The 19,254-nt window shown below is 45.0% G+C and overlaps 1 protein-coding gene across 1 annotated transcript in view; it reads right to left on the reverse strand.

Annotated features, from left to right (window-relative positions):
• DNAH1 (dynein axonemal heavy chain 1) overlaps nt 1-19,254 on the reverse strand; it is a 72,249-nt gene that overhangs the window by 24,830 nt on the left and 28,165 nt on the right. The window contains exons 23-47 of the mRNA XM_038149355.1: nt 18,790-18,911; nt 18,118-18,223; nt 16,818-16,997; nt 15,772-15,912; nt 14,989-15,152; nt 14,492-14,605; nt 13,713-13,901; nt 12,590-12,695; nt 11,401-11,514; nt 10,921-11,070; nt 10,331-10,417; nt 10,039-10,225; nt 9,834-9,925; nt 9,199-9,353; nt 7,440-7,617; nt 7,130-7,324; nt 6,347-6,466; nt 5,566-5,724; nt 5,179-5,283; nt 3,878-4,018; nt 3,215-3,375; nt 2,380-2,537; nt 2,074-2,247; nt 1,660-1,698; nt 398-576 (exon numbers count right to left, since the gene is read on the reverse strand). Coding sequence (XP_038005283.1) covers nt 398-576; nt 1,660-1,698; nt 2,074-2,247; nt 2,380-2,537; nt 3,215-3,375; nt 3,878-4,018; nt 5,179-5,283; nt 5,566-5,724; nt 6,347-6,466; nt 7,130-7,324; nt 7,440-7,617; nt 9,199-9,353; nt 9,834-9,925; nt 10,039-10,225; nt 10,331-10,417; nt 10,921-11,070; nt 11,401-11,514; nt 12,590-12,695; nt 13,713-13,901; nt 14,492-14,605; nt 14,989-15,152; nt 15,772-15,912; nt 16,818-16,997; nt 18,118-18,223; nt 18,790-18,911 — 3,516 coding nt within the window. The remainder of the gene's footprint in view (nt 1-397; nt 577-1,659; nt 1,699-2,073; nt 2,248-2,379; nt 2,538-3,214; nt 3,376-3,877; nt 4,019-5,178; nt 5,284-5,565; nt 5,725-6,346; nt 6,467-7,129; nt 7,325-7,439; nt 7,618-9,198; nt 9,354-9,833; nt 9,926-10,038; nt 10,226-10,330; nt 10,418-10,920; nt 11,071-11,400; nt 11,515-12,589; nt 12,696-13,712; nt 13,902-14,491; nt 14,606-14,988; nt 15,153-15,771; nt 15,913-16,817; nt 16,998-18,117; nt 18,224-18,789; nt 18,912-19,254) is intronic.

Genomic DNA, 19,254 nt, shown 5'->3' on the forward strand with positions numbered 1-19,254 from the left:
GACTGAGGAGTGACCTTATCACTCTCTACAACTCCCTGAAAGGTGGCTGTAGTCAGGTGGGGGCTGATCTCTTTCTCCAGGCAGTATTGACAGAACCAGAGGACACAGTCTTAAGATGTGCCTAGGGAAATATAGGTTGGATATTAGGAAAAAGTTTTTTTACAGAAAGAATGATAAAGTACTGGAATGGTTTGCCCAGGGAGGTGGTGGAGTCCCCATCCCTGGATGTGTTTAAAAAAAGACTGGATGTGGAACTCAGTGCCATGGTTTAGTTGAGGTGTTAGGACATGGGTTGGACTTGATGACCTTAAAAGTCTCTTCCAACCTGGTGATTCTGTGATTCTGTGATTTCTGGTCTTGCCCTGGGTGGCAGGGCTGTGCTGATGGGAGGACTCACCTCAACCTTGCCAGGCTCAGCCATGAGCATGCCCTGGAACACCTTTGAGAGGTCTCTGAGGTTGAAGGTGTAATGTGACTTTGCTGGTGTGGGCAGCAGCTGGGATGTGATGGTCGTATACACGGAGATCGTGGCATCGACTAAGGGCTCGTTCAAGTCCTTCACTGCATCTGCTCCCGCTGCAGAGACAGAAGTAGTTGGAGAGGATGTCAAGATGGTAACTCTGGGCTGAGAAGGTCCTTGCAGCGCAGGAAGGTGGCACTCAGTGGCAGAGGTGCTGGCTAGGACTTGGGCAGGAACACACTTTTTCCTGCTTTTTTCTGAGAGACAGTGAGGGACCTGTCCAAGCACCTGCTCACTGCAGTGGACAGCTGCCAATGGGTTTATCAGCTACTGTGGACCAGATCTGGGGCTGGAAGAATGCTTTACAGTCATTCTGCAGTGTGAAGACTTCATGACCCCCAGGAACAGAGGAGGCACTGCCAGACAGGTAACTGATGCCTACCTGAAATATTCCAGACAGGTATTCCTTCTCCTTCCTTGCACTCCCACAGTGAAATCTCAGCTACTTTTGAGCTAGAAGGTGTGAGTGCCCTCTTAGCTAAACCCCCTGCAATTCATTATGCTCAGCAAATGCAAAGCCACTGAGGAATAATTTCTTATGCAACAGTCTGGCAAGATTTAAACACAGCTGCCAGTTTTAGAGCATAATTATTTTTTTCTCCCAATGAAGTTCATTACAAACACTCCTGGAGAAGTAGAGTCCTGTGACATCCCAGCATTTTGCACTTTTTTGCATGTTTTCAAAAATCCTTTAATTTCTTTCTAAATCACAGCTAGATGTTTCAGTGTGCCCCTGAGATCACAGTCAGGTACTGGTGCTTCTGAATATTGCAAGCACTCAGAGAGCTCTGCTTTGCTTCTCCCATGGCTGACTATTCTCACTCCTTTCTACTGGCAGATTTGCAGATGAGGGCATATTTGCAAAGATGATCCTCAATTCCCACCCTGTCAAGTATAAGAGGACTCATTTCACTCCAAATGAACCCTTTTTTCATGGTGGCTGTAGCACCATGCTCAGATCCACCCTGCTCAGCTGTCCACAGGCTGCAGCAGATGGAGAGTAACAGAAGGCTCTGCTTCCACAGAAGGCTGTTGTCTGGACAAGTGTCTGTCTGCTGAATGCACAGGTAAGCTGTGCCATGCTGTGCTCACCAGCTTGTTCTGTTCACAGTCTCTCTCATCTTGCTGCTCTTACTTACGCACTGGATTTCTGTAACTTTTTTCTCCTAGGAATCCATCTAAAAAAAAGACAAAAAAAATTAGTTCCAGCTTTACCTGCTGAGGTTAAGAATATCTGCATCACCCATCACCAACAAAATCCTCTTTGAAAGGCCCAGGCTATAGGATAACATACTGAAACTGTGAAAGCCAAAGCTGAAGTTTACTGATTTGCACCAACAGAGTTTGGCCCTGAGACTAAATAGGGTATGAACTCTCTGTTTGCTAAGCCTCATAAAATACTTTCCCTAAAGCATCTTTGAGTGACTACTGCAAGTTCCAGCTTTCTACACTTTGATCAGATCATCAATATTAATTGCTCCCCTTCCAAACTCCATTGTCATCAAGGTGACTTTCAACACGAGGAGAAGGTGGCAGTTTTCTGCAGGACTTACCCATCCAGCTGCCAAGGATGGTGGAGAAGATCTTCCTCTTGCTGCTGTCATCCATCTCAGTGAAAGAGAGGTAGTTGAAATGGCGAGTGAGGCGTGGAGTGACAGGATTCCTTCCCCCTCCAGGAGGTCCCATGGCACAGACAAAATTAATATCTACCAGCTTCTTAAAAGTACCTTTGAGAGTGCAAAATCGGGAATGAGTGCTGAGTTGCAGCTCAAATCCCTCACCACAAATCTCCACAGCAGTTGCACATATCTAACAGGCCAGCTCTTGCCAAGAGCTCTGGCCAAGGATCTGGGTCATACCGATCTGTTTGCGGTCGTACCAGCCGTGGTGGTCCATCCACTGCCGCAGCAGCTCGATGGGTGGCTGAGCTCCAAACTGCTCCAGCATGGGCATGTTCAAGTCGTCGATAAAAAATATGAAATATCGACCAACTGGAGGCCCAAACACTCCCTTCCGCCTGCAAGGACAGAACCCGTGTCAGGACACAGGAAAGGTACTTCTAATTTGATTCAAATGCATGTTTTTTTCCCTCTGGATGCTTTCTGAGTCAACAGTTTCAGCTATTTTTTACCCTTGATACACTCCTTTGTAAGGGCCTTTGCACCGAAAAGATCTGGAGCAATGTTCGAGGCACTGGCTTCTCTCCAAGTGAAATTTTGTCTACTTATGCACAATGCCAAGGAGTAAACGGGTGCAAATAAAAGCAAAGCTTGAGCCCACGAACCTGTTGGAAACTTCAAACCAGTGGCTGATCAGGGAGGGGAAATGGAAGCTGTTTACCATGGGGAGTGGGATTGCAGGTGGGCAGCCACATTTTCTCCCTTCATCACTTTCTGTAAAGATCCCACACCAGGGTTTGCAAACACCTGTGCTGTGAAATGTAGTATTTCTGGAATAACTAGAATTGGAGCAACTTTTACCGACCCTCACTAATCCTTGTCACTTTCTTGCCATTATAACAAGCTATTATTGGCTCTCACAATCCCAGCTCAGATGTGCTGTGTGTCCTACATGTTATCCACAGCTATATGTGCTCAGGGCCCTTTCAGGTCTTGGGATGAAACTAAATAGCCAAGTTGACAGAAACACTGAGCTCAGGGATACTGCTTTTGCACACACAGAAGGGAATCTTGCCTCTTATCCAGTTTGCTGTCGATGAGATCCTGGGTTTGGTTAGAAGAGGTGCGTGCTGAGAACGTCAGGAAGTGGGCGATGTATTTGTTAGGCAAGTTCTTCAAGAGCTTGTCCGCAATTGTGAGAGTCTTCCCAGTGCCAGTGGGACCAATGCAAAGAACCTAGAAGCACAATCAGCAATGCAGCATAATCATAGGCAAGCAGCCTGTGCTTCCCAGAACTCTGACACCAGCTGGAGTAAATGCAGCCAGAAAAGAAGTTACTGCTCTTTTAGGCATTTGGAGGTTGGGAGAGGACTCCTGGACTTGCTTCTTCAATAAGGGCAGCTGCCCAACACCAAAATCTCTTGGTGTGGATGGGATCCAACCAGAGAAGTACGAAATGGAACTGTAGGAAACAGGTAAAGAGAGATGGTGATGGGCTACCTAGCAATTGCTGCATTTTGATTGAACAACAGAGTGTTGATATTTCTTTGGGGTGCTGGCATGGTGCCTGGGGACTGAATGGATAACTCGTAGTGCTTAAGCACAGATTTGGTGCACAGAAATGCAAATCCATGGAAGTGGGAAATAATCTCAAAGTATTAGGCAGCTGTTAAGTTCTGACTGCACTGGGAGAAGAAGAGGTTGAATCAAAAATTCAAAAACAAGGCTGGGCACGTACTGGCTTATAGTTGGTGAGCAACAGCTCCAGCAGATAGGCCATTCGGACTGTGTTCATTGTGGGCACAATAACGTCACAGAAGTTGGTGTCTGGAACCATGGTGAACTTTGCTGTAGCATCCAGCCACACCTCCCAGTGCACCTGAAAGATTGGAGTCTGCTTAGGGGGGGTATCTATCCCTTCTAAGAAAAGGAAAACTATTTCTTCTATTTTCCCTGTCACTGCTCCTTGTGTAATAGCTCAGATTCTGATGAGAAATTCAGGTTTCCAGCCCCTCTGTTGAGTCTTGCCACCCTTACCTTCCTGTATGGAAATGCTGGGAGTGTTTGACTCGTTGCTTTTGGGATGGACAGAGCCCAAGACTTAGAGGTCATTGCCCCAACAGCAACACACCTGCCCTCCCTTCTGAGAATTGGGATCAAAGCAGGATGGAGCACTTGTGGTATCTGCAAGAGTAGGGATTCTGCCCATGGCAGAGGGCCAAAGGGGGCTTATCTGGGCTCCTGTCTTTCTGTTCCACGCCATCACCCACGACACACTCAGAGGCACATGTGGTTTTCTACTTGTACAAGATATGGATCTCTTGTGCTAGACTGAAGCTGCAGATGAGCCTCCCAGAGGCCACTATACAAATGAGACAGAGCTTCTGCCAGGGCAGTGCTGGAGAATACAGGAGAAAATCTACTTTCCTGACCACCCCATGTAGCCTTCCCACAGAGGCCACACTGGCACCTTCTGTTAAGCACCTGACAGTCACGTAGGTTTTTTGTTTCATTTCAGGAAGGGGAAGCATTTTCTCTCCTTTTTAAATTCCTTTTAGCCCAGAGTCAGGTGACTGTCAGCCAAGATGACCCTGACATGCTCTACACTGCTGTCTCTTGTGAAAAAGATGGAATATTTATCTGCCTTGTTGCTATTCCAGACTCTGCTGCACATAGCTCTTCTGCTGGTCACTGCTTTCTAACACAGACAGATCTATCCATATGAAATCCTCCCTGTCCTCCAGCAGCCACATCTGTGCCACTGCTCACTTTTCTGAGCACTCACAGACATACTCAAGTCTCAACTGACCAGCTCTCAGCTCAGCTTTGAAAGATCTGGTTCACAACTCTGAAGGCAAGAACCTGCCTTCTTGATTCAATGAAAAGCTTAATTTTGATTTAAACATTCCTGTTTGCTTTCTATAGGCCTTTCTTCTTTGCCCTTAATGAGAAAATCCTACCAAATCCTGTAGGACTGTGTTGCTTCCTGATCCCTCCTCTTAAATTACTCAGCTTGGTATTAAAAGTTAAATATTTTACCTCTTTACGAACTTCCTCATCCACATCTTCTTCAGTATTGCTAAGCCCAGCATCATCCAGTTTATAGTCATAAACCAGTCCTTCTTCTGGGAAGAGTAAGCGGATCTGTGAGAATAAAGCTGTGGTGAACCTGGCTGCCACTCAGCTGAATTCACAGGAGGATTGGCACTACTTCAAGGAAGACTTTACTAATGGGATGCTACCCAGGCCAGGGGGCTCAGGTCTCTCCCAGAGAGAGACTTCCAGCTCCAGGGGTCCCTGTGAGAGAGTGGCATACCAGATGCCCACAGGAAGTCAATCCAAAGCCTCCAGGCATTCAGCTCTGATCCCCATTCCTCACTACTAATTTCTCTATAATGAGAGAAGATCTGGTTTTCCTTTACTCACCCTTTCCTTTGCCATCTTCTTCCTGAGCCATGAGCTAAAGGCCTCACGACCTAGGGAATCTCCAGTAGCGCCCACACTCCAGATCAAGGCAAATATAAACCAAGGTTCAATCAGCTCTCCCATACGAGCAATCTTCTCCCGGGGAATTGTCTTAAGTCCCTTAGAACCAGAGACAAGCAGAAGAAAAATTCTCAGGTATAATTATGGCACACAAACCCCAGACTCTTCTTAATTTGCTCATAATTCTATTCAGCTTCTATGTAGTTTTTTCTAGCCAGTTTTTCACAGGCCTTGTAAATACATTATGTGGATTAAAATTTGTTGTTTCATTGGTGTACTTGAGAGACTCCCTTTGCTGAACTAACGTTACTTAACAGGAGATGGGAGAAGAATTTAGTCTTAGGTTTTTAATTTGAAAATTGTCCAGCCTTCCTCAATACTAATTCTCAAAGGACCTGCAATCTGAAGTGCATCACTGCTCAGCTCTGATCTCTGCTTTCCCCTCATTCTCCAATTCCCTCTGCTATAAATAAAAGTGAACCTCTACCCTCCAGCCTGGTAGGCACGGAGCTTATCTTGTGCTCCTTCAGTGGGCAGAGCATAATCCTTCCAGGTTTACCTGCGATTTGCTGGATGCTGTATTACCTTCTGCCACGTAGATGAGCTACAGCATGACCTTTCTGCACCAACATCTTGTTCTCTGGTGACTAACCCTTTCCATGACTTAGCATCCTTAAGAGTTACAGACACAAGGAACAGGGATACAGGTAGCAAAATCTACCTTAATGGGAACGAAAGGCTGATACAAACATTCCAAGAGCGTGAGGAGGCTCATTGTGAGGTTACCGTCTGTAGAAGTAATTATCTCCTTCACAGAGCTTCGTAAAAAGTCAATGGCCTCCTGGAAAGACAGGCAGGGACAGCTCAGTGTCACCATCCAGCAGAGCTGTCTTTGGTTTTACCTTCTTGTTCACCTCCATCGCGTTATGTTTAGCAGGGAGATCGTGACTGAGAATGCTGCCATTTCCAACTGCATCCCAAGTACCACCATTTTTACTGGAGAAAAGCAAGACAAGCTCCTTGGTTCAGTCTTAATACCAAGAAACCTCTGGGCCTCCCTTTTGGTTCTGTGCAACAATTATGTGCATCTTGTGCTATCACTGCTGTTAAATGGTTTGCTCCCTTTAGAGCCTTCTTTGTAGCTCCAGGTTCTTCATTAAAATAATGGCTTATCAGCAGAGTAAAAATAACAAGAGTTGTTTGTACAACCTTCTCCCTGGAGGGGCTCCACTCTAAGCTACAGAACTGCACTAGGGATGGTTTTTTCCAGAAGATAATTTTAAAATGAAATAAAACCAACTATAATGACCAATAAGACTTAGTCACATCTACAGAGATCAGTGAGTAACCTCTGTTAAAGCCACAAAATTCACAGAGAAGTTTCCATGATAGGTATTATGGTTGGAAATGTTCCCACAATGTCATTTAAATCCAGGCCTTGACATGTCTGGGCTGGTTGATGACCAAGATGACATGGAAAGGCTGGAACAGAACAGTAGCTCACCTGGAGGAATCTCTTGAAGAGAGATGCCAGTTGCTGTGCGTAGCGCTGCATGACTTCTGGCACATTTTTCAGCCAGCATTCAATGAAAGGGTCCAGCCCCAAAATGCTGGGTTCCAGGTAAACCATACCACAGCGGGAGACTGTGGCAGGGGAGGCAACAGCCAAATCCTGGACTTCAAACATCATGGTCATGCCCTAGAAATTAGAAAAGAAAAGAAAGGATAAGGACCTGCTCAGTTTTGATAAGTATTTCAGTGCAGGGAGGAAGGAGTACAGACTACAAGCAGCAGAAGTGGGAGGGATGAGTTACCTCTGTCATCTTGATGATTTCCCCCGAGCTAAGGCACAGCTTCTTATTGTCATCAAGTACTGTGTTCATGTTCTCAATCCACAAAGCATCCACTGGCCCATCAAACATGTACCACTTCTTGCTGGAGTCAGCCGCCACGGTTCCCCGGCGCATGAGTGTGGAAAAGATCCCATCTGTCCTGAAAGGGAGGAGGAAGGCAGGGCTTGGCCCATTCTGGTTTTGCTGAAATAAATGGCAAAGTTCCCACCACAAAAGGCAATCTTATCCTGCTTCATGTGTGTTCCTTATCCATGAGCTGCAGAAAGGTCCACCTCATTCTTTTTTTTACGGAGACACATCCCAGCCTGAGTGACACCACAAAGCAATTTCTTTGGGCATCAGGATCTGGAATTCATGTCATTTAACTATAAGATGTCAAGCTTCCCTTTAACATCTCTGTCCTCAGTGAAGAGTAAAGAGGCCTTGCTAGCATCCAGTTCAGGTCACAGGAAGATTATCTGCTCTTTGGAAGTGCCTCCTTTTCTCTTTTTCTCAAGGTTAAAAGGGTAAATCCAGGCTAAAGAGCATGACTCGACCCTCTTTATAACTGAAGTTCCCCATCCTCAGCTGCCTGTGAACCCGGGTGGTGCTGGAGCTGGTGACCAGGAGAGCAGACACAAGGAATGCTGGCTGTTGACAGCAAGAATTTAATCTGTACATGGAAACCTTGAGCACAGTTTCCATTCAGACCCTGGACTCGACTCCTGCTATTAAATAATTATTTGGTTTTTTTTAGTGTACTAGTGAATTCCAGGGTATTGTCATTGAGATCAAGGGAAAACAGTCTGTTCTAAAGCTCAGCTGATTAAAGCAGATGGATTTGTCTGTAAATATATTTTACACAATTGCTGTATTTTTCTTTTTTGTCACATTGACATACCCGTGTAGAGTCACATCATAAATAAACTGTTGAGCTTAATTGGAGCTCCTATAGAATGTCTTTCAGTAAATATGTACCAGATCCTAAGCTGGGAAGCTCTGGTCACAGCACCAGTAATGTTTACTCGCTTGCACTTTTCCTAGAGGTAGTTAGTTTTGTGTATGTTTAGTTACCCTCATTTTACAGAACACAGTCTTTAGCTTTGCCCTGAGACAAGTGCTGGCTGACAGGGCCAAAGGGAGATTCACACTGCTTCTCACATCCTAGCTTATGGATAAAGTGAGCTGCAAAGTCAACCTCAGGTCACGTATGGAAACATAAGCAGTGGGACCTGGCTATAAAGAGGGCAAGTGGGCTATTGGTTCTTGTTTCCAAACCATGTAAACAAGCAGGAGCCCTGGCAACAGGAATGAAATTCCTCTTTATGCCTCAAAGTCATTCCTCATCACTCAAGGATACCAGAGCATTTATACAGAACAATCCAAGTGCGCAGTACAGAGGTCACTTTTCTTCAGAACCAAAGCAAGTGTTTTTAAGCTGCTGTATCTTAGGAGCAGGGGCATGTGCTCCAAAGCTATTGAATTATTGTTCTGCAGTTAATGCTGCGAGCTGAGCTGCAGGAACTGCCTGAGCATGTGCTGGCAGACGAGCCAAGAGCACAATGAGGGATGTCAGCTTAAATCGCCGTGACTGGCTATTGTAGCTTGGTGGGGATAAGGACTTGATCGCTTCTGGTTTCATGCCACCACCCCAAACGGTTCTCAGCCTTGGAGAGAAGACGCTCAAGACCAGAAAAGTGTTTTCTGTCTGGAAGAAAGGAAAGAAGGTTTTGTACTTTACCATTCATGCGTTAGCAAGTTGAACTCTCCATAAAGCTGGCCCATTGTGATGGATTTGGGATTCAGTACAAAGTAGCTGACTGCTTCGTAATTCCCACCACTGGCTGCAGGCTGACCTTTCAGTGATGTCATTGCAGCTGCCAGGACTTCATAACTCTGCAAAAGCAGGACAGCCAGAGACTTAACTGCCATGGCTCCAGAACAACAAAGTCACTTGCTCTCACAGCAACTGCATTCAAATGCAGTGAGAAAAGAGACACAGTGAAGGGTAATATCATAGTTCGGAGATACCTGGCTGAAATAAAAGCACAGAAATTAAGCACTCTATCTGCAGTGGAGGAGGAAGGTACATCTTCTGTGCAAGAGGCCTGAAGCACCTAAAGAGGTCAAAGTATGTCTCAGCCTTAGAAATGTGCAGGAGAACTAATGAGCCTCAGTCTAATCTCACAGCTCAAAAGTGACCAGTAATATACCTCCCCATGGCTGTAAATTATTACTAACAGGCAGAATCTTTGTGCCCTGACTTCTATCTGAGAGAAGCTTTAAACGCCAGTATGGGTCTTCTGTGAAACTTAACCCACTGCATCACTAGGTAGGTGATGGTTTGCTGGGGCCAGCACAGTGTCTCACGCATACCTTTGTCTTCCCAGAACCTGTTGGTCCCACCAGCATCAGGCCGTGACGAACGACGGTGGTCTCATACAGCTGGATGCATTTAGTCACAAAACCTGTACAGGAAGATGATGCAGAGTGGGTCTGGGAAAACATCTCTTTCCTAGGGAAGCATGCTGGACTAAAAGCCCAGGTCCAGAGGGAGCTTATGGAGAGCCTTTCCCCTCACCGTCAACATCCTTCAGATTTGCCTGGATGCAGGATTTGCGGATGGCTTCTTCCAGGATGCCATAATCAACAGGTGTCTCTTTGATATTTGGAAATAAATCTGAGACAATACCATTGAAGAGCTTGAGGTCATCCTGCAGGAATTTGGGTACGTTGGCATCCCTAATAGCTCTCAGGCAGATCAGCTCCTGCAAGGATTTGAGAACTCAGGACTTCAGAGATCTTTCCTCTTGTATGAGGCTGCAGAAAAGGCCCCATAAGTCTATGGCAGTGTGAAATATAAGCACGTTTACCTCATCCATATTAGGATTCTCTCTTTTGAGATTGCCAGCTGTTGAGATGACAGTCTTCACAGCTCTCATCCCAAAGTCATAGTGGTCCTGAGAAAGGCACAGAGGAAACAATATCATCAGATAGAGGAGCACCATCTAAAAAAGTAAACTTAGGCATGCACTCAGCTAGCAGGTGAGAAAAGAAAAATGAAAGAGTTATGCCTTCAGAACAATTCCTCCTTCATCCAACCCTATACTCAGTATCCTTCAAACAACTAATTAGTCCTCAGCTGTACAGTCTATGAATGAGGAAGATGAGAATAAGTACACAATGAAAAATCCTAGATGGAAGGAAAAGCAGGCAGGGCTGTTTAGCTCAACTGTCCTGCCACTGTAATCCTAAATAGGATTTAAGGTGTCCAGCCACAGGAGCAGAAATGAGAATTAGAAAGAAAGAAAGAAAGAAAGAAAGAGGGAGGATGAAGAATGGGTGTAGTGACCTTTCTGAGATATGCTATCACAAGGCACCAAGAAAACCATCTGGGTATTTCATCCTAGGCTGAGAAAGTCTCACATTTAAAAAAAACAGTCTTGGACATTAAGGCATCTACCTGGGAGCTGAGCTGTTCTGACAATAGTTTGAATGTTGTGGTGATCTTCTTTGCAAGGACTTTGGCTTCATTAAACCCAAAGGAGTAGAGTGAGATCTCAGCAATCATGGAGTAATCTGGGACCATCATAGCCACAGGACGAAAGAGAGCCTGGAACATACAGATCCAATACAACGCTCAAAACAATGTCATTTCTTGCTTTTTTCCTAGCAAACTGAAAAGGCTGAGTATCCATCCCAGACTGTTTAGAGGACACAACATGAGTGTGCCTGGCAGCTGTCACTGCAGCATCCCTGCAGACTGCAATCCGAACAGCGCCATTTCCTTACACATGAGGTTCAAATATCAAAGTCATCCTGGAGACTCTCCAAAAGCATCACACCTTAACTCTTGTCATGGACACACTGGTGGGTGTGTCCATGACACACCAGCACCTTTGCTGCCCCTCTTCTTTCTGTCTGTGCAGCATACCCTCCTTACCTTCAGGTTATCGGGCAGTTCGGTGCGCCCAGCGTACCCTGGGTTCATTGTGATGAAGACTGCACAGGATGGGACCAGTGGGATCTCTGTGCCTTCAAATATGAAGGTTTCCACCTGGAAAATTAAAAATATGATCATCCTCGAAGAACAGAGCCTGACCTGCAAAGTAAATAATGTAGCAGAATCTTCCAAGAGGAGAACAATAGCTTTTAGTTGTTAAATTATAAAGCACAAACACACAGAGCTGCCCACAACAGTAGTGACTCAATCTGGTCCCACTGCAGGAACCCAGTATTACCAGCAATATTTTTCCCTGCATAAAAGACTGGGCTTGTGGAAGATTTACTGATAGGTTAAATTTTCCTTTTTTTTCTTTAAACTCTCGAACAGACTTCTATCCCTTCAGCTGTAAACAAACGTCTTTCCATTTATTTTGCACTAGAGATCAGTCCTGAATTAATTCATGGCAAAGAGGGCAAAGAGAAACCTAAATCCTTTTTAAAGCTGTGTAGGTAGTAATTTCAGATGGGGGATAAAGTAATGCAGAAGAATTTACGGAGAGCAAGTTTCTAATTCCAAGCCAAAGTCAAGGAGATTCAGGTCTTAACCCTTCTGGGCCTCCAGAGAACAAAGCAGAAGCTGGCTGCTAGACTGGCTGACAGCTGAATCTCCATTAAAACCAAGAGTTCACAACAATTCGCTTTACAATGCAACTCTGTGTGCACCAATATGTGTTTTTCTGCACATACTGTGTTTTGTGAATCCACCAAAGCTTGGTTAACATATTTAGACAAATTTGGTGCAGAGCACCTCATGTCAGAACACTGACTGCCTTTATCACAGCTCCAGTTTTGATCATCTCAGTGGATCTGTATCAGACTGTCTCCCACACCAAAGCCTGCTGGCACTACAGCTCAAGCTGAGAGGTACTTCAGCCTGTGAGAGAGTGGGCAACTCTGGCAGCACAGACTTGGGTGAAGTTAAAAATTCCCCTGAGGATGTTGACTGTAATGGACTGATACGATGTACCATAGTTAGGACATTGTTCAAACCTCTCCTCAAGGGTGTCTGTTAAGAGTTGCCCCTGAGAAATGAAGCTTGAGGGTGTGTGCAGAGACAAGGACTTGCCTGAACTAGCTCAAGTGGAGATTTTTTTGCCTGCCTTTGCATCCACATGTTCCTTACATACCCTCTGCTGCTGTGCTTTCTGGATGGTTGTGATCTGCTGGGCCACCACAGACAGCACCTCGATATCGATGCGGTTGAACTCATCGAAGCAAGCCCAGGCACCAGAGCTGCGCAGGGAAGGAAGAATGGAGGGAGTCAGGAACAACACACAGGAGCAAACTTGCAGTCAAAAGTTCAGCTAGATCTAGAAGTTATATATCCACATGCTGGGTAGGCATAACAGAGACTGGAAGTGAACACAAAAGGGTCCCAATGTCCCATGGCAAACAATGACCCAGCCAGTGTGTCCTGGTTCAGTGGACACCCCAACTGTGCATCCCAGGCCCTGTGATGAGTGCCCATGGCAGTATCCAATCCTACAGCCTGGGACAAATTCTCCATGTTACACATTTGAGCTTTAAAGAGGTGTCTCGTTGAATTCCTGGTTTGTACCTGAGCTGTAAGTGCAGCAAATACAGTTTAGACAACACTTAAGTCCATTTTTCAAGTTTGGAAAACTATGTATCAAGCTGGAAGCATGCATATGAGGAAGGTGATCTTCCCACAAGGCATGGCTTAAGAAAGAAGTTAAATTACTTACAAAGAAAACATCTGAGAAAAGAATATCAGCTTTTGTTGGAGTAACTAATTCAGATTCACCAGTGTGCAACAGACTAATTGGACCAGCTCTGTTTGAAATGTAGAGAAGAGAGAAGCCTCTCTGAGAGGATCCCTCAGGGCTTAGAGCAGTCTCTCTTGGCTGCTCAATTTTGAATACTCTCAGCAGATTCTCTTCTTCTTAAGATTAAGCAGCTTGTGGGCTGAATCTCAGTCCAACATGGATGATATTAAAATAAAGGACAAAGCTGCAAACATTTGCACAGGTGGATTAGTGCATTGTGGATTAGTGCAAAGCATTTTAATTTTGCCTTAAATGAACAAGGATCTCTTTTTATCTCTTTTTTTTTTTTTATAATTGGATCAACTGTTCCTCCTTTCTGGCTGGAATTTTGTAACCTTGCTCATTCTGGAACTCAGTAACCTTACTAGGGCTTTTCTTGTTCTTTTGGGCTGCTATGAAAAAATACCCACCAATTCCCAGTGTGCAGCATCCCTCAAAAATGACACTCAGCATTTCACTGTACCTGGCTAGTCCCTTAAAAAACTTGCCCATTGCCATAAAGTCAAGTTGGTCAGAGCAGTTGAACACTACAGTTTGGATTGCCAGTGCTTTGCCCAGGTCTTTTGTTGTTTCTGTTTTGCCTGTTCCTGCTGGTCCTGCAGGTGCTCCTCCGAATTTCAGGTGCAGAGCTCCTGTTAGTGTCAGATAACACCTACAACAAAGAAGAGACCAGGTGATGAAAAAAAGCATTTGTACTACTGATTTCAGCAAGAAGACATATGATCTATACAGCTGGAGACAATGAGGAATCTATCATCCATAATTCTACAAAACTGCTTAGATATGCAGCATTCTGCAAAGGAGTTAGAGCCATGTAGCCTTGATTAGTATTCATGGGGGCCTGCATGGATAAATCCTTCTGCCACTGGCTACAAATTCATTCTGCAGAAAAAAGGACAGTTACAAAAGGGTAAAACTATTATTTCTGCTGCATATTCTAGAGTACTAGCTGGTTTCTAGAAGAGCTCCTTAGCTATCAGGTGGGCATTTTATATGAGAGCACTACATTAAGAATTAGGAGAGTGGAAGCAATCAGTCTGAGCACTGCCCACTCGGAATACAGTAGCAACCAATGACAGGGTGCTCCTGTGCACTTGTCTCAAGTAGCCCTTTACTGTACAAATGGATTCTATTTACATACATTAAGATGTAGGACCTGAATGGTCAGATCCTTGGTTTAATCCTCTTCATCCAGAACAAGGAAAAAAAGTGCATTTGTTACCCAGAAAACAATGTCTTTACCTGTCAGTGAGGGGTGTGATAACCAGACGGCCAGTGTTGCCCAGATACTCATAGCCATAGATAAACTCAGCATTGACTGCTCTGACGTACAGGTCTCCCCTTGTCCAGTAGTATCTAATGGTGAGTGAACATGGCATCAGAAAGATAAACACTGCCTGGCAGACAAAGCAGCAGCTCACGAGATTATAGCCTGCAGGTTTGGAGACCTGATTGGCAAGGAATTTCCCTCTCGAGGGCAGAAAGGATAAAGTAGCATAACAGGGTGGACCGGAGTGCCCACAGGACCTGGGATCAAGCACTGCACCCCTTGGGCAGGAGCACGGCCTTTCACAGTGACACATCATGGTATGGGTTAGTTTATATTGCCAAAAAGGGTGCCATCAAAGCTAGATCTGTTTCATTCCCCGTTTCCATTTGCCATGGACACAGCTGAAGGGTAAGGAGAATGGAGACTGGCCAGGGAGGCCAGGTGAGGTTCAACAGCTGTGCTCTCTAACCTGAGCTGGGAGATCCACTCAAAATCATTCATGCTCGTTATATTCTCCTCAACCAGCTTTGCTGCAACGTCCTTGGCATGGACCTCGATGACAATGAGAGCTGACAGCACTGCTCGCTGCATCTTGGACAGCTTCCCACGGACCAGGGCCACCAGATCTCCCAGCTGGGGAACGAAAGGAAAGTACCCTGGAGCAATGCACTCTGTACCAACACAATGCAATCAAACTCAGGGCATGCTGAGCCTCAGATCGTATGCTGTGCTCAGGCAACTTCTGCCTCTTCTCTTTTCAGAAGTACAAATGGTTGCTCAGAAAGCAAATACTACTCAGGGCTGGCACAGAGCTGAGTTTTGCCTACACCATTACCATGTTCAGGTGAAAAGAAAAAGTCAGAGTCACTATGAAGTCCAGAGCTAATAACTCTCAGGTAGTAGGTGTGATTAGATGCACAGAACTGAAATGAAGGGTGCAGTTTCCTCCACTGTCCATCACTTCAGTTCTTCACCTTTGGCTTCTTGGGTAACCCTTGAGAAGTTATCTTTCACCTTGTTATAGTGTTCAGGTGGTGATCACATTATCAATCCTGTATATTATTTGAGATTTATTATGACAAATACCCTAATAACTAAGAAGACAACCTGTTATATCACCTGTTTTGAACAGTGCTATGCAAAATTGTGTCTCTGTTTCCCCACCAGTATTGTCCTGGCTGTATTTATAACTTGTCTAAGGTCTGATGACTGAAAATCTGGCAAAATCTCACCCTTACATTCTTTTTCATACCTGAGCACTCAGCTGTGGGTAAAGCCTGCTGGACAAATCTCCAGCTTCCAGAGCTTCAGACACTTCCTTTGTCCAGAAAATCTGGCAGCCAGCAATGACCACTTGGCCAGGCCATTCCAAGACCCATGTGGTACGTGGAGTCTTAAAACAGAAAAAAATAGGTGTGAGAAAGGGGGAAAAAAGGTGGTAAGACTATTTATTTATTTGTTCATTTATTTATTTATTTATTTATTTCTATGTCCTCTTGCTCTGTGAGGCATGAGTAACAAATCAGCATTGAATTCTTGTGTAAGAGGCTTTCCTTTTCTTTCCTTTCCACTTGCTGTGAAGAAATCACCTTCAGGCACTGGGTGCAGCAGGTACCTTCTCTCCACTATGCCACTTGCAGTAACCAGTTACAAGTAGCCATTAGCAGGTGAAGAGCAGAAATCTGTGAGACCCAAAAGAATGTTTCCCCTCCTCTGGCCTATTCTAACTTTCCTACTTTCAAATTTTCAGTCTGAATAAGAAAAAGTAACAGAAATATCTGAGGCCTCTTTATTTTTCAGCCTTTCTCCCTACCTAGATTAGAAATTTCAATTTTACGCCAGCATAGCTTTTATACAGAAACCAGGGCCATGATGCATCCCCTATGCACTGACTGAAACCAACAGTCCATGTGCCTTGATTATTTTTACCAGCCCCTAGCACCCTGCATGAGACATGAGAGCTGAAGCAGAAGATCCTTACAAAGAGGAAGTAGCCTGGAGAGATGAATAGATATGGATTCATACAGGGTTGTTCCATGCTGTAGGAAAGCTGTGAGGGAGTGTGCAGGGTTTGCATTCTGCTGGACCACTAGATTTTTGCCTAGCTGCCCATTCTGCACTTACAGGCACACAACTGTATTAAAGGCTGTGTTTTGAAAGTGGAATAGAATAGCATAGAATAGCACAGAATATCTCATAGAATACATCCCAAGTTCATCATCCCCACCTCTGGTGATCTCTGTGGCAAGCCTGGAACCAAGACATCAGAGATCTGCTAGTTTGTGATAAAACTCTTACCTCTGGATAAACACCAATTGATTTTTCTATGTTGTCCCGAACACTGCCCTTCATGGATTTCTCCACTTCCACCAGCCAGTCTTCCACATTCTCAGTGGGAGTGATGGCAGAAAACAGCTTCACCTCTTCTCCTTCAGCAGAGTACATGTGTGTGATCTGTAGGTCTTCCTGGAATTTTAGCTAATGGAAGAAGCACAACAGGAGATATGAGTGGAGGATTTCTTATATGAGTGGAGGATTTCTTTTCTATCCCTGCCTTCCTGCCCCTGGGGAACAGCCAGCCTACACCAGTGTTTGCTCATTATAAACCTGGTGCCAAACTTGATTGCCAGTAGTGATAATAAAGTGTGAGACAGACGTGCAAAATGACCTCTCCAAATAATGGAAGACGATTGTATGAAAACAAGAGATTCACATTGCTGGTGTGACTTGAGTGAAGCAAATCAAATTATAGGTAGGATGAACATTTCTCATCGCCTGTCTAGGATTCAGACCCTTGACTCCTGCTCAATTCTGTAGATTCAAATAATTTCCCTTGATGTCACAGTGCCTGGGTTTAAGAGTAAAATTTTAACAGCTTCTCTGGTGCCCCAGCATATCACTGAAAGTCCCCTTATTTATTCCAATGGCTTTGCACCATGTTTCCAGTTCAATTTCCTTTCTATTTTTCCAAACTAATGACTAGGAGATTGGTTTTACTGTCTGAGTATTGTGGTGGTTTGAGCTGTGACTAGCTATGGAGTCTGAAGTCTATTAGGAATAACAAAGAGGAAAAAATAGCCAGGTTAACTCCAGCTCCTAAGTAGGGATGAAGGCAGAAACTTAATTCAGCTCAGGCTTGTTCAGTGCTTGTCCCTTCTGGGGCTGTCAGCAGGAGTGGGATTCAATCCTAACAAGGTGCCTGTGAGTAGAAAGCTAAGTCAGAGCTATTTCTCCTGGCCTTCATGGTGAGATGGACACACATTTCCAGAGGGAGTGTCCTCCCCTCCTAGGATAGCTAAGGAAATTTCTCTAAGTCACCCTTTGCAGATGCCTATATCCCCCCATTGTCTGAAGGACAACCAAGGGTACCCAGCTCATGGGCAGATGCCTGGCTTTGAAACGTCTTAAGTGAGGTTGTTAGAATTTCACTTCAGGACAGGCAGCACCTTCCAATGCCTATGTACAGGTACAGGTTCCCAGGAGACATATTTCCATAGAGCAGAACGTGAACATTCCTCCAGACCTCAGAACACCTCCAACTCCCACGACATAGCTTCCCAAAGGTGGGCAAAGCCACTCGTGTGCTTGCTGCGCCTACCCGTGCAATGTTCTCAAAGCACTTGTGGAGGTGAGGTTGTACAGCAGTGGGGTCTTTTGTCTGGGACAGGATTTCCAGCAGCTCATCATCTGAAAGGAAGTAGAACCTACAAACACAGAGAGAAGCATGAGGAGAGGCTCTATTTACTGCAGCAGCAAGAGCTAAGTGCCGGCATGATGGGGAACAAGCCTTTTGCTAAAGACACTGTTTCTGACTGCTCACTGATCTCCTTGTATTTGTGTAGATGAGTAGCCACCATCCAGCCCTCTCCCTTTCTGTAGAGACAGACTTCTCCCTCTGCAGAAGTCAGTTATTTCCAAGCAAAGAGGGTTTATATGAGTATCAAAGAATAGAAGTCTTCCTTCAGGGAACAAGAGACAAAGTTACTTGGAGGTTTTCATTTTACCCCACCTTTTCTACATAAATCCTGAGGCACAGATATTCAACAATGCTACCAGACTGCCCTTAACTCACCACACTTGTGTGTGCCTGTTTTCTCCCCATGAGATGGCAGCATTGAAAGGCACAGCTTTGCTTATGTTTGCAGGCCATGAATAAATCCTAAGCTTAGGTGGTTTTGCCCTTTCTTGGCAGAATGAGCTGCAGTGAGCCTCTCCTTTCATATTTTCTGAAAGAGGGAGTGCAATCTAGCCCAGTGAAATTTGGGGTTACCTGGGAAAAGCTGCTCTCTTTGTCTCCAGATATTCACTCAGCCCTTTCTGCACAAGTTCAAGCTCTTCGTTGCACTTTTGCAGCATCTTCAGTAGCTCTGGATCAGGGCACAAAGAAATCACCTACAACAGAATGTGTAACAGAGGAAGCATCAGTATTCTGAGCATGTGTGAGATAAGGCAGTGGAGACAATTGGGTTGCCCAGTGATCTTACTGATGGGATTTAAATGACTCATTCACAGGAATTCTCAGGGATCTGGAGAGGTGTAAGCTTTGCGGGTAAGGAGGGTAAACAGCCCTTATGGAGACAAGCATTTCTGGCTTCCCCTAAATACCAACATTTGTAATATGGAATACAAGCAGTGAAGGAGTCCTGGGAAATGGAGACTGGAGAACCGAAGACAGCAGAGCACTGCCACGAGGACACAAAAACAGACAAAAACAATGGTTCTAAAAAACTTAGAG

This window comes from Motacilla alba, chromosome 12, assembly GCF_015832195.1.
Source record: "Motacilla alba alba isolate MOTALB_02 chromosome 12, Motacilla_alba_V1.0_pri, whole genome shotgun sequence".
Lineage (NCBI taxonomy): Eukaryota > Metazoa > Chordata > Aves > Passeriformes > Motacillidae > Motacilla > Motacilla alba.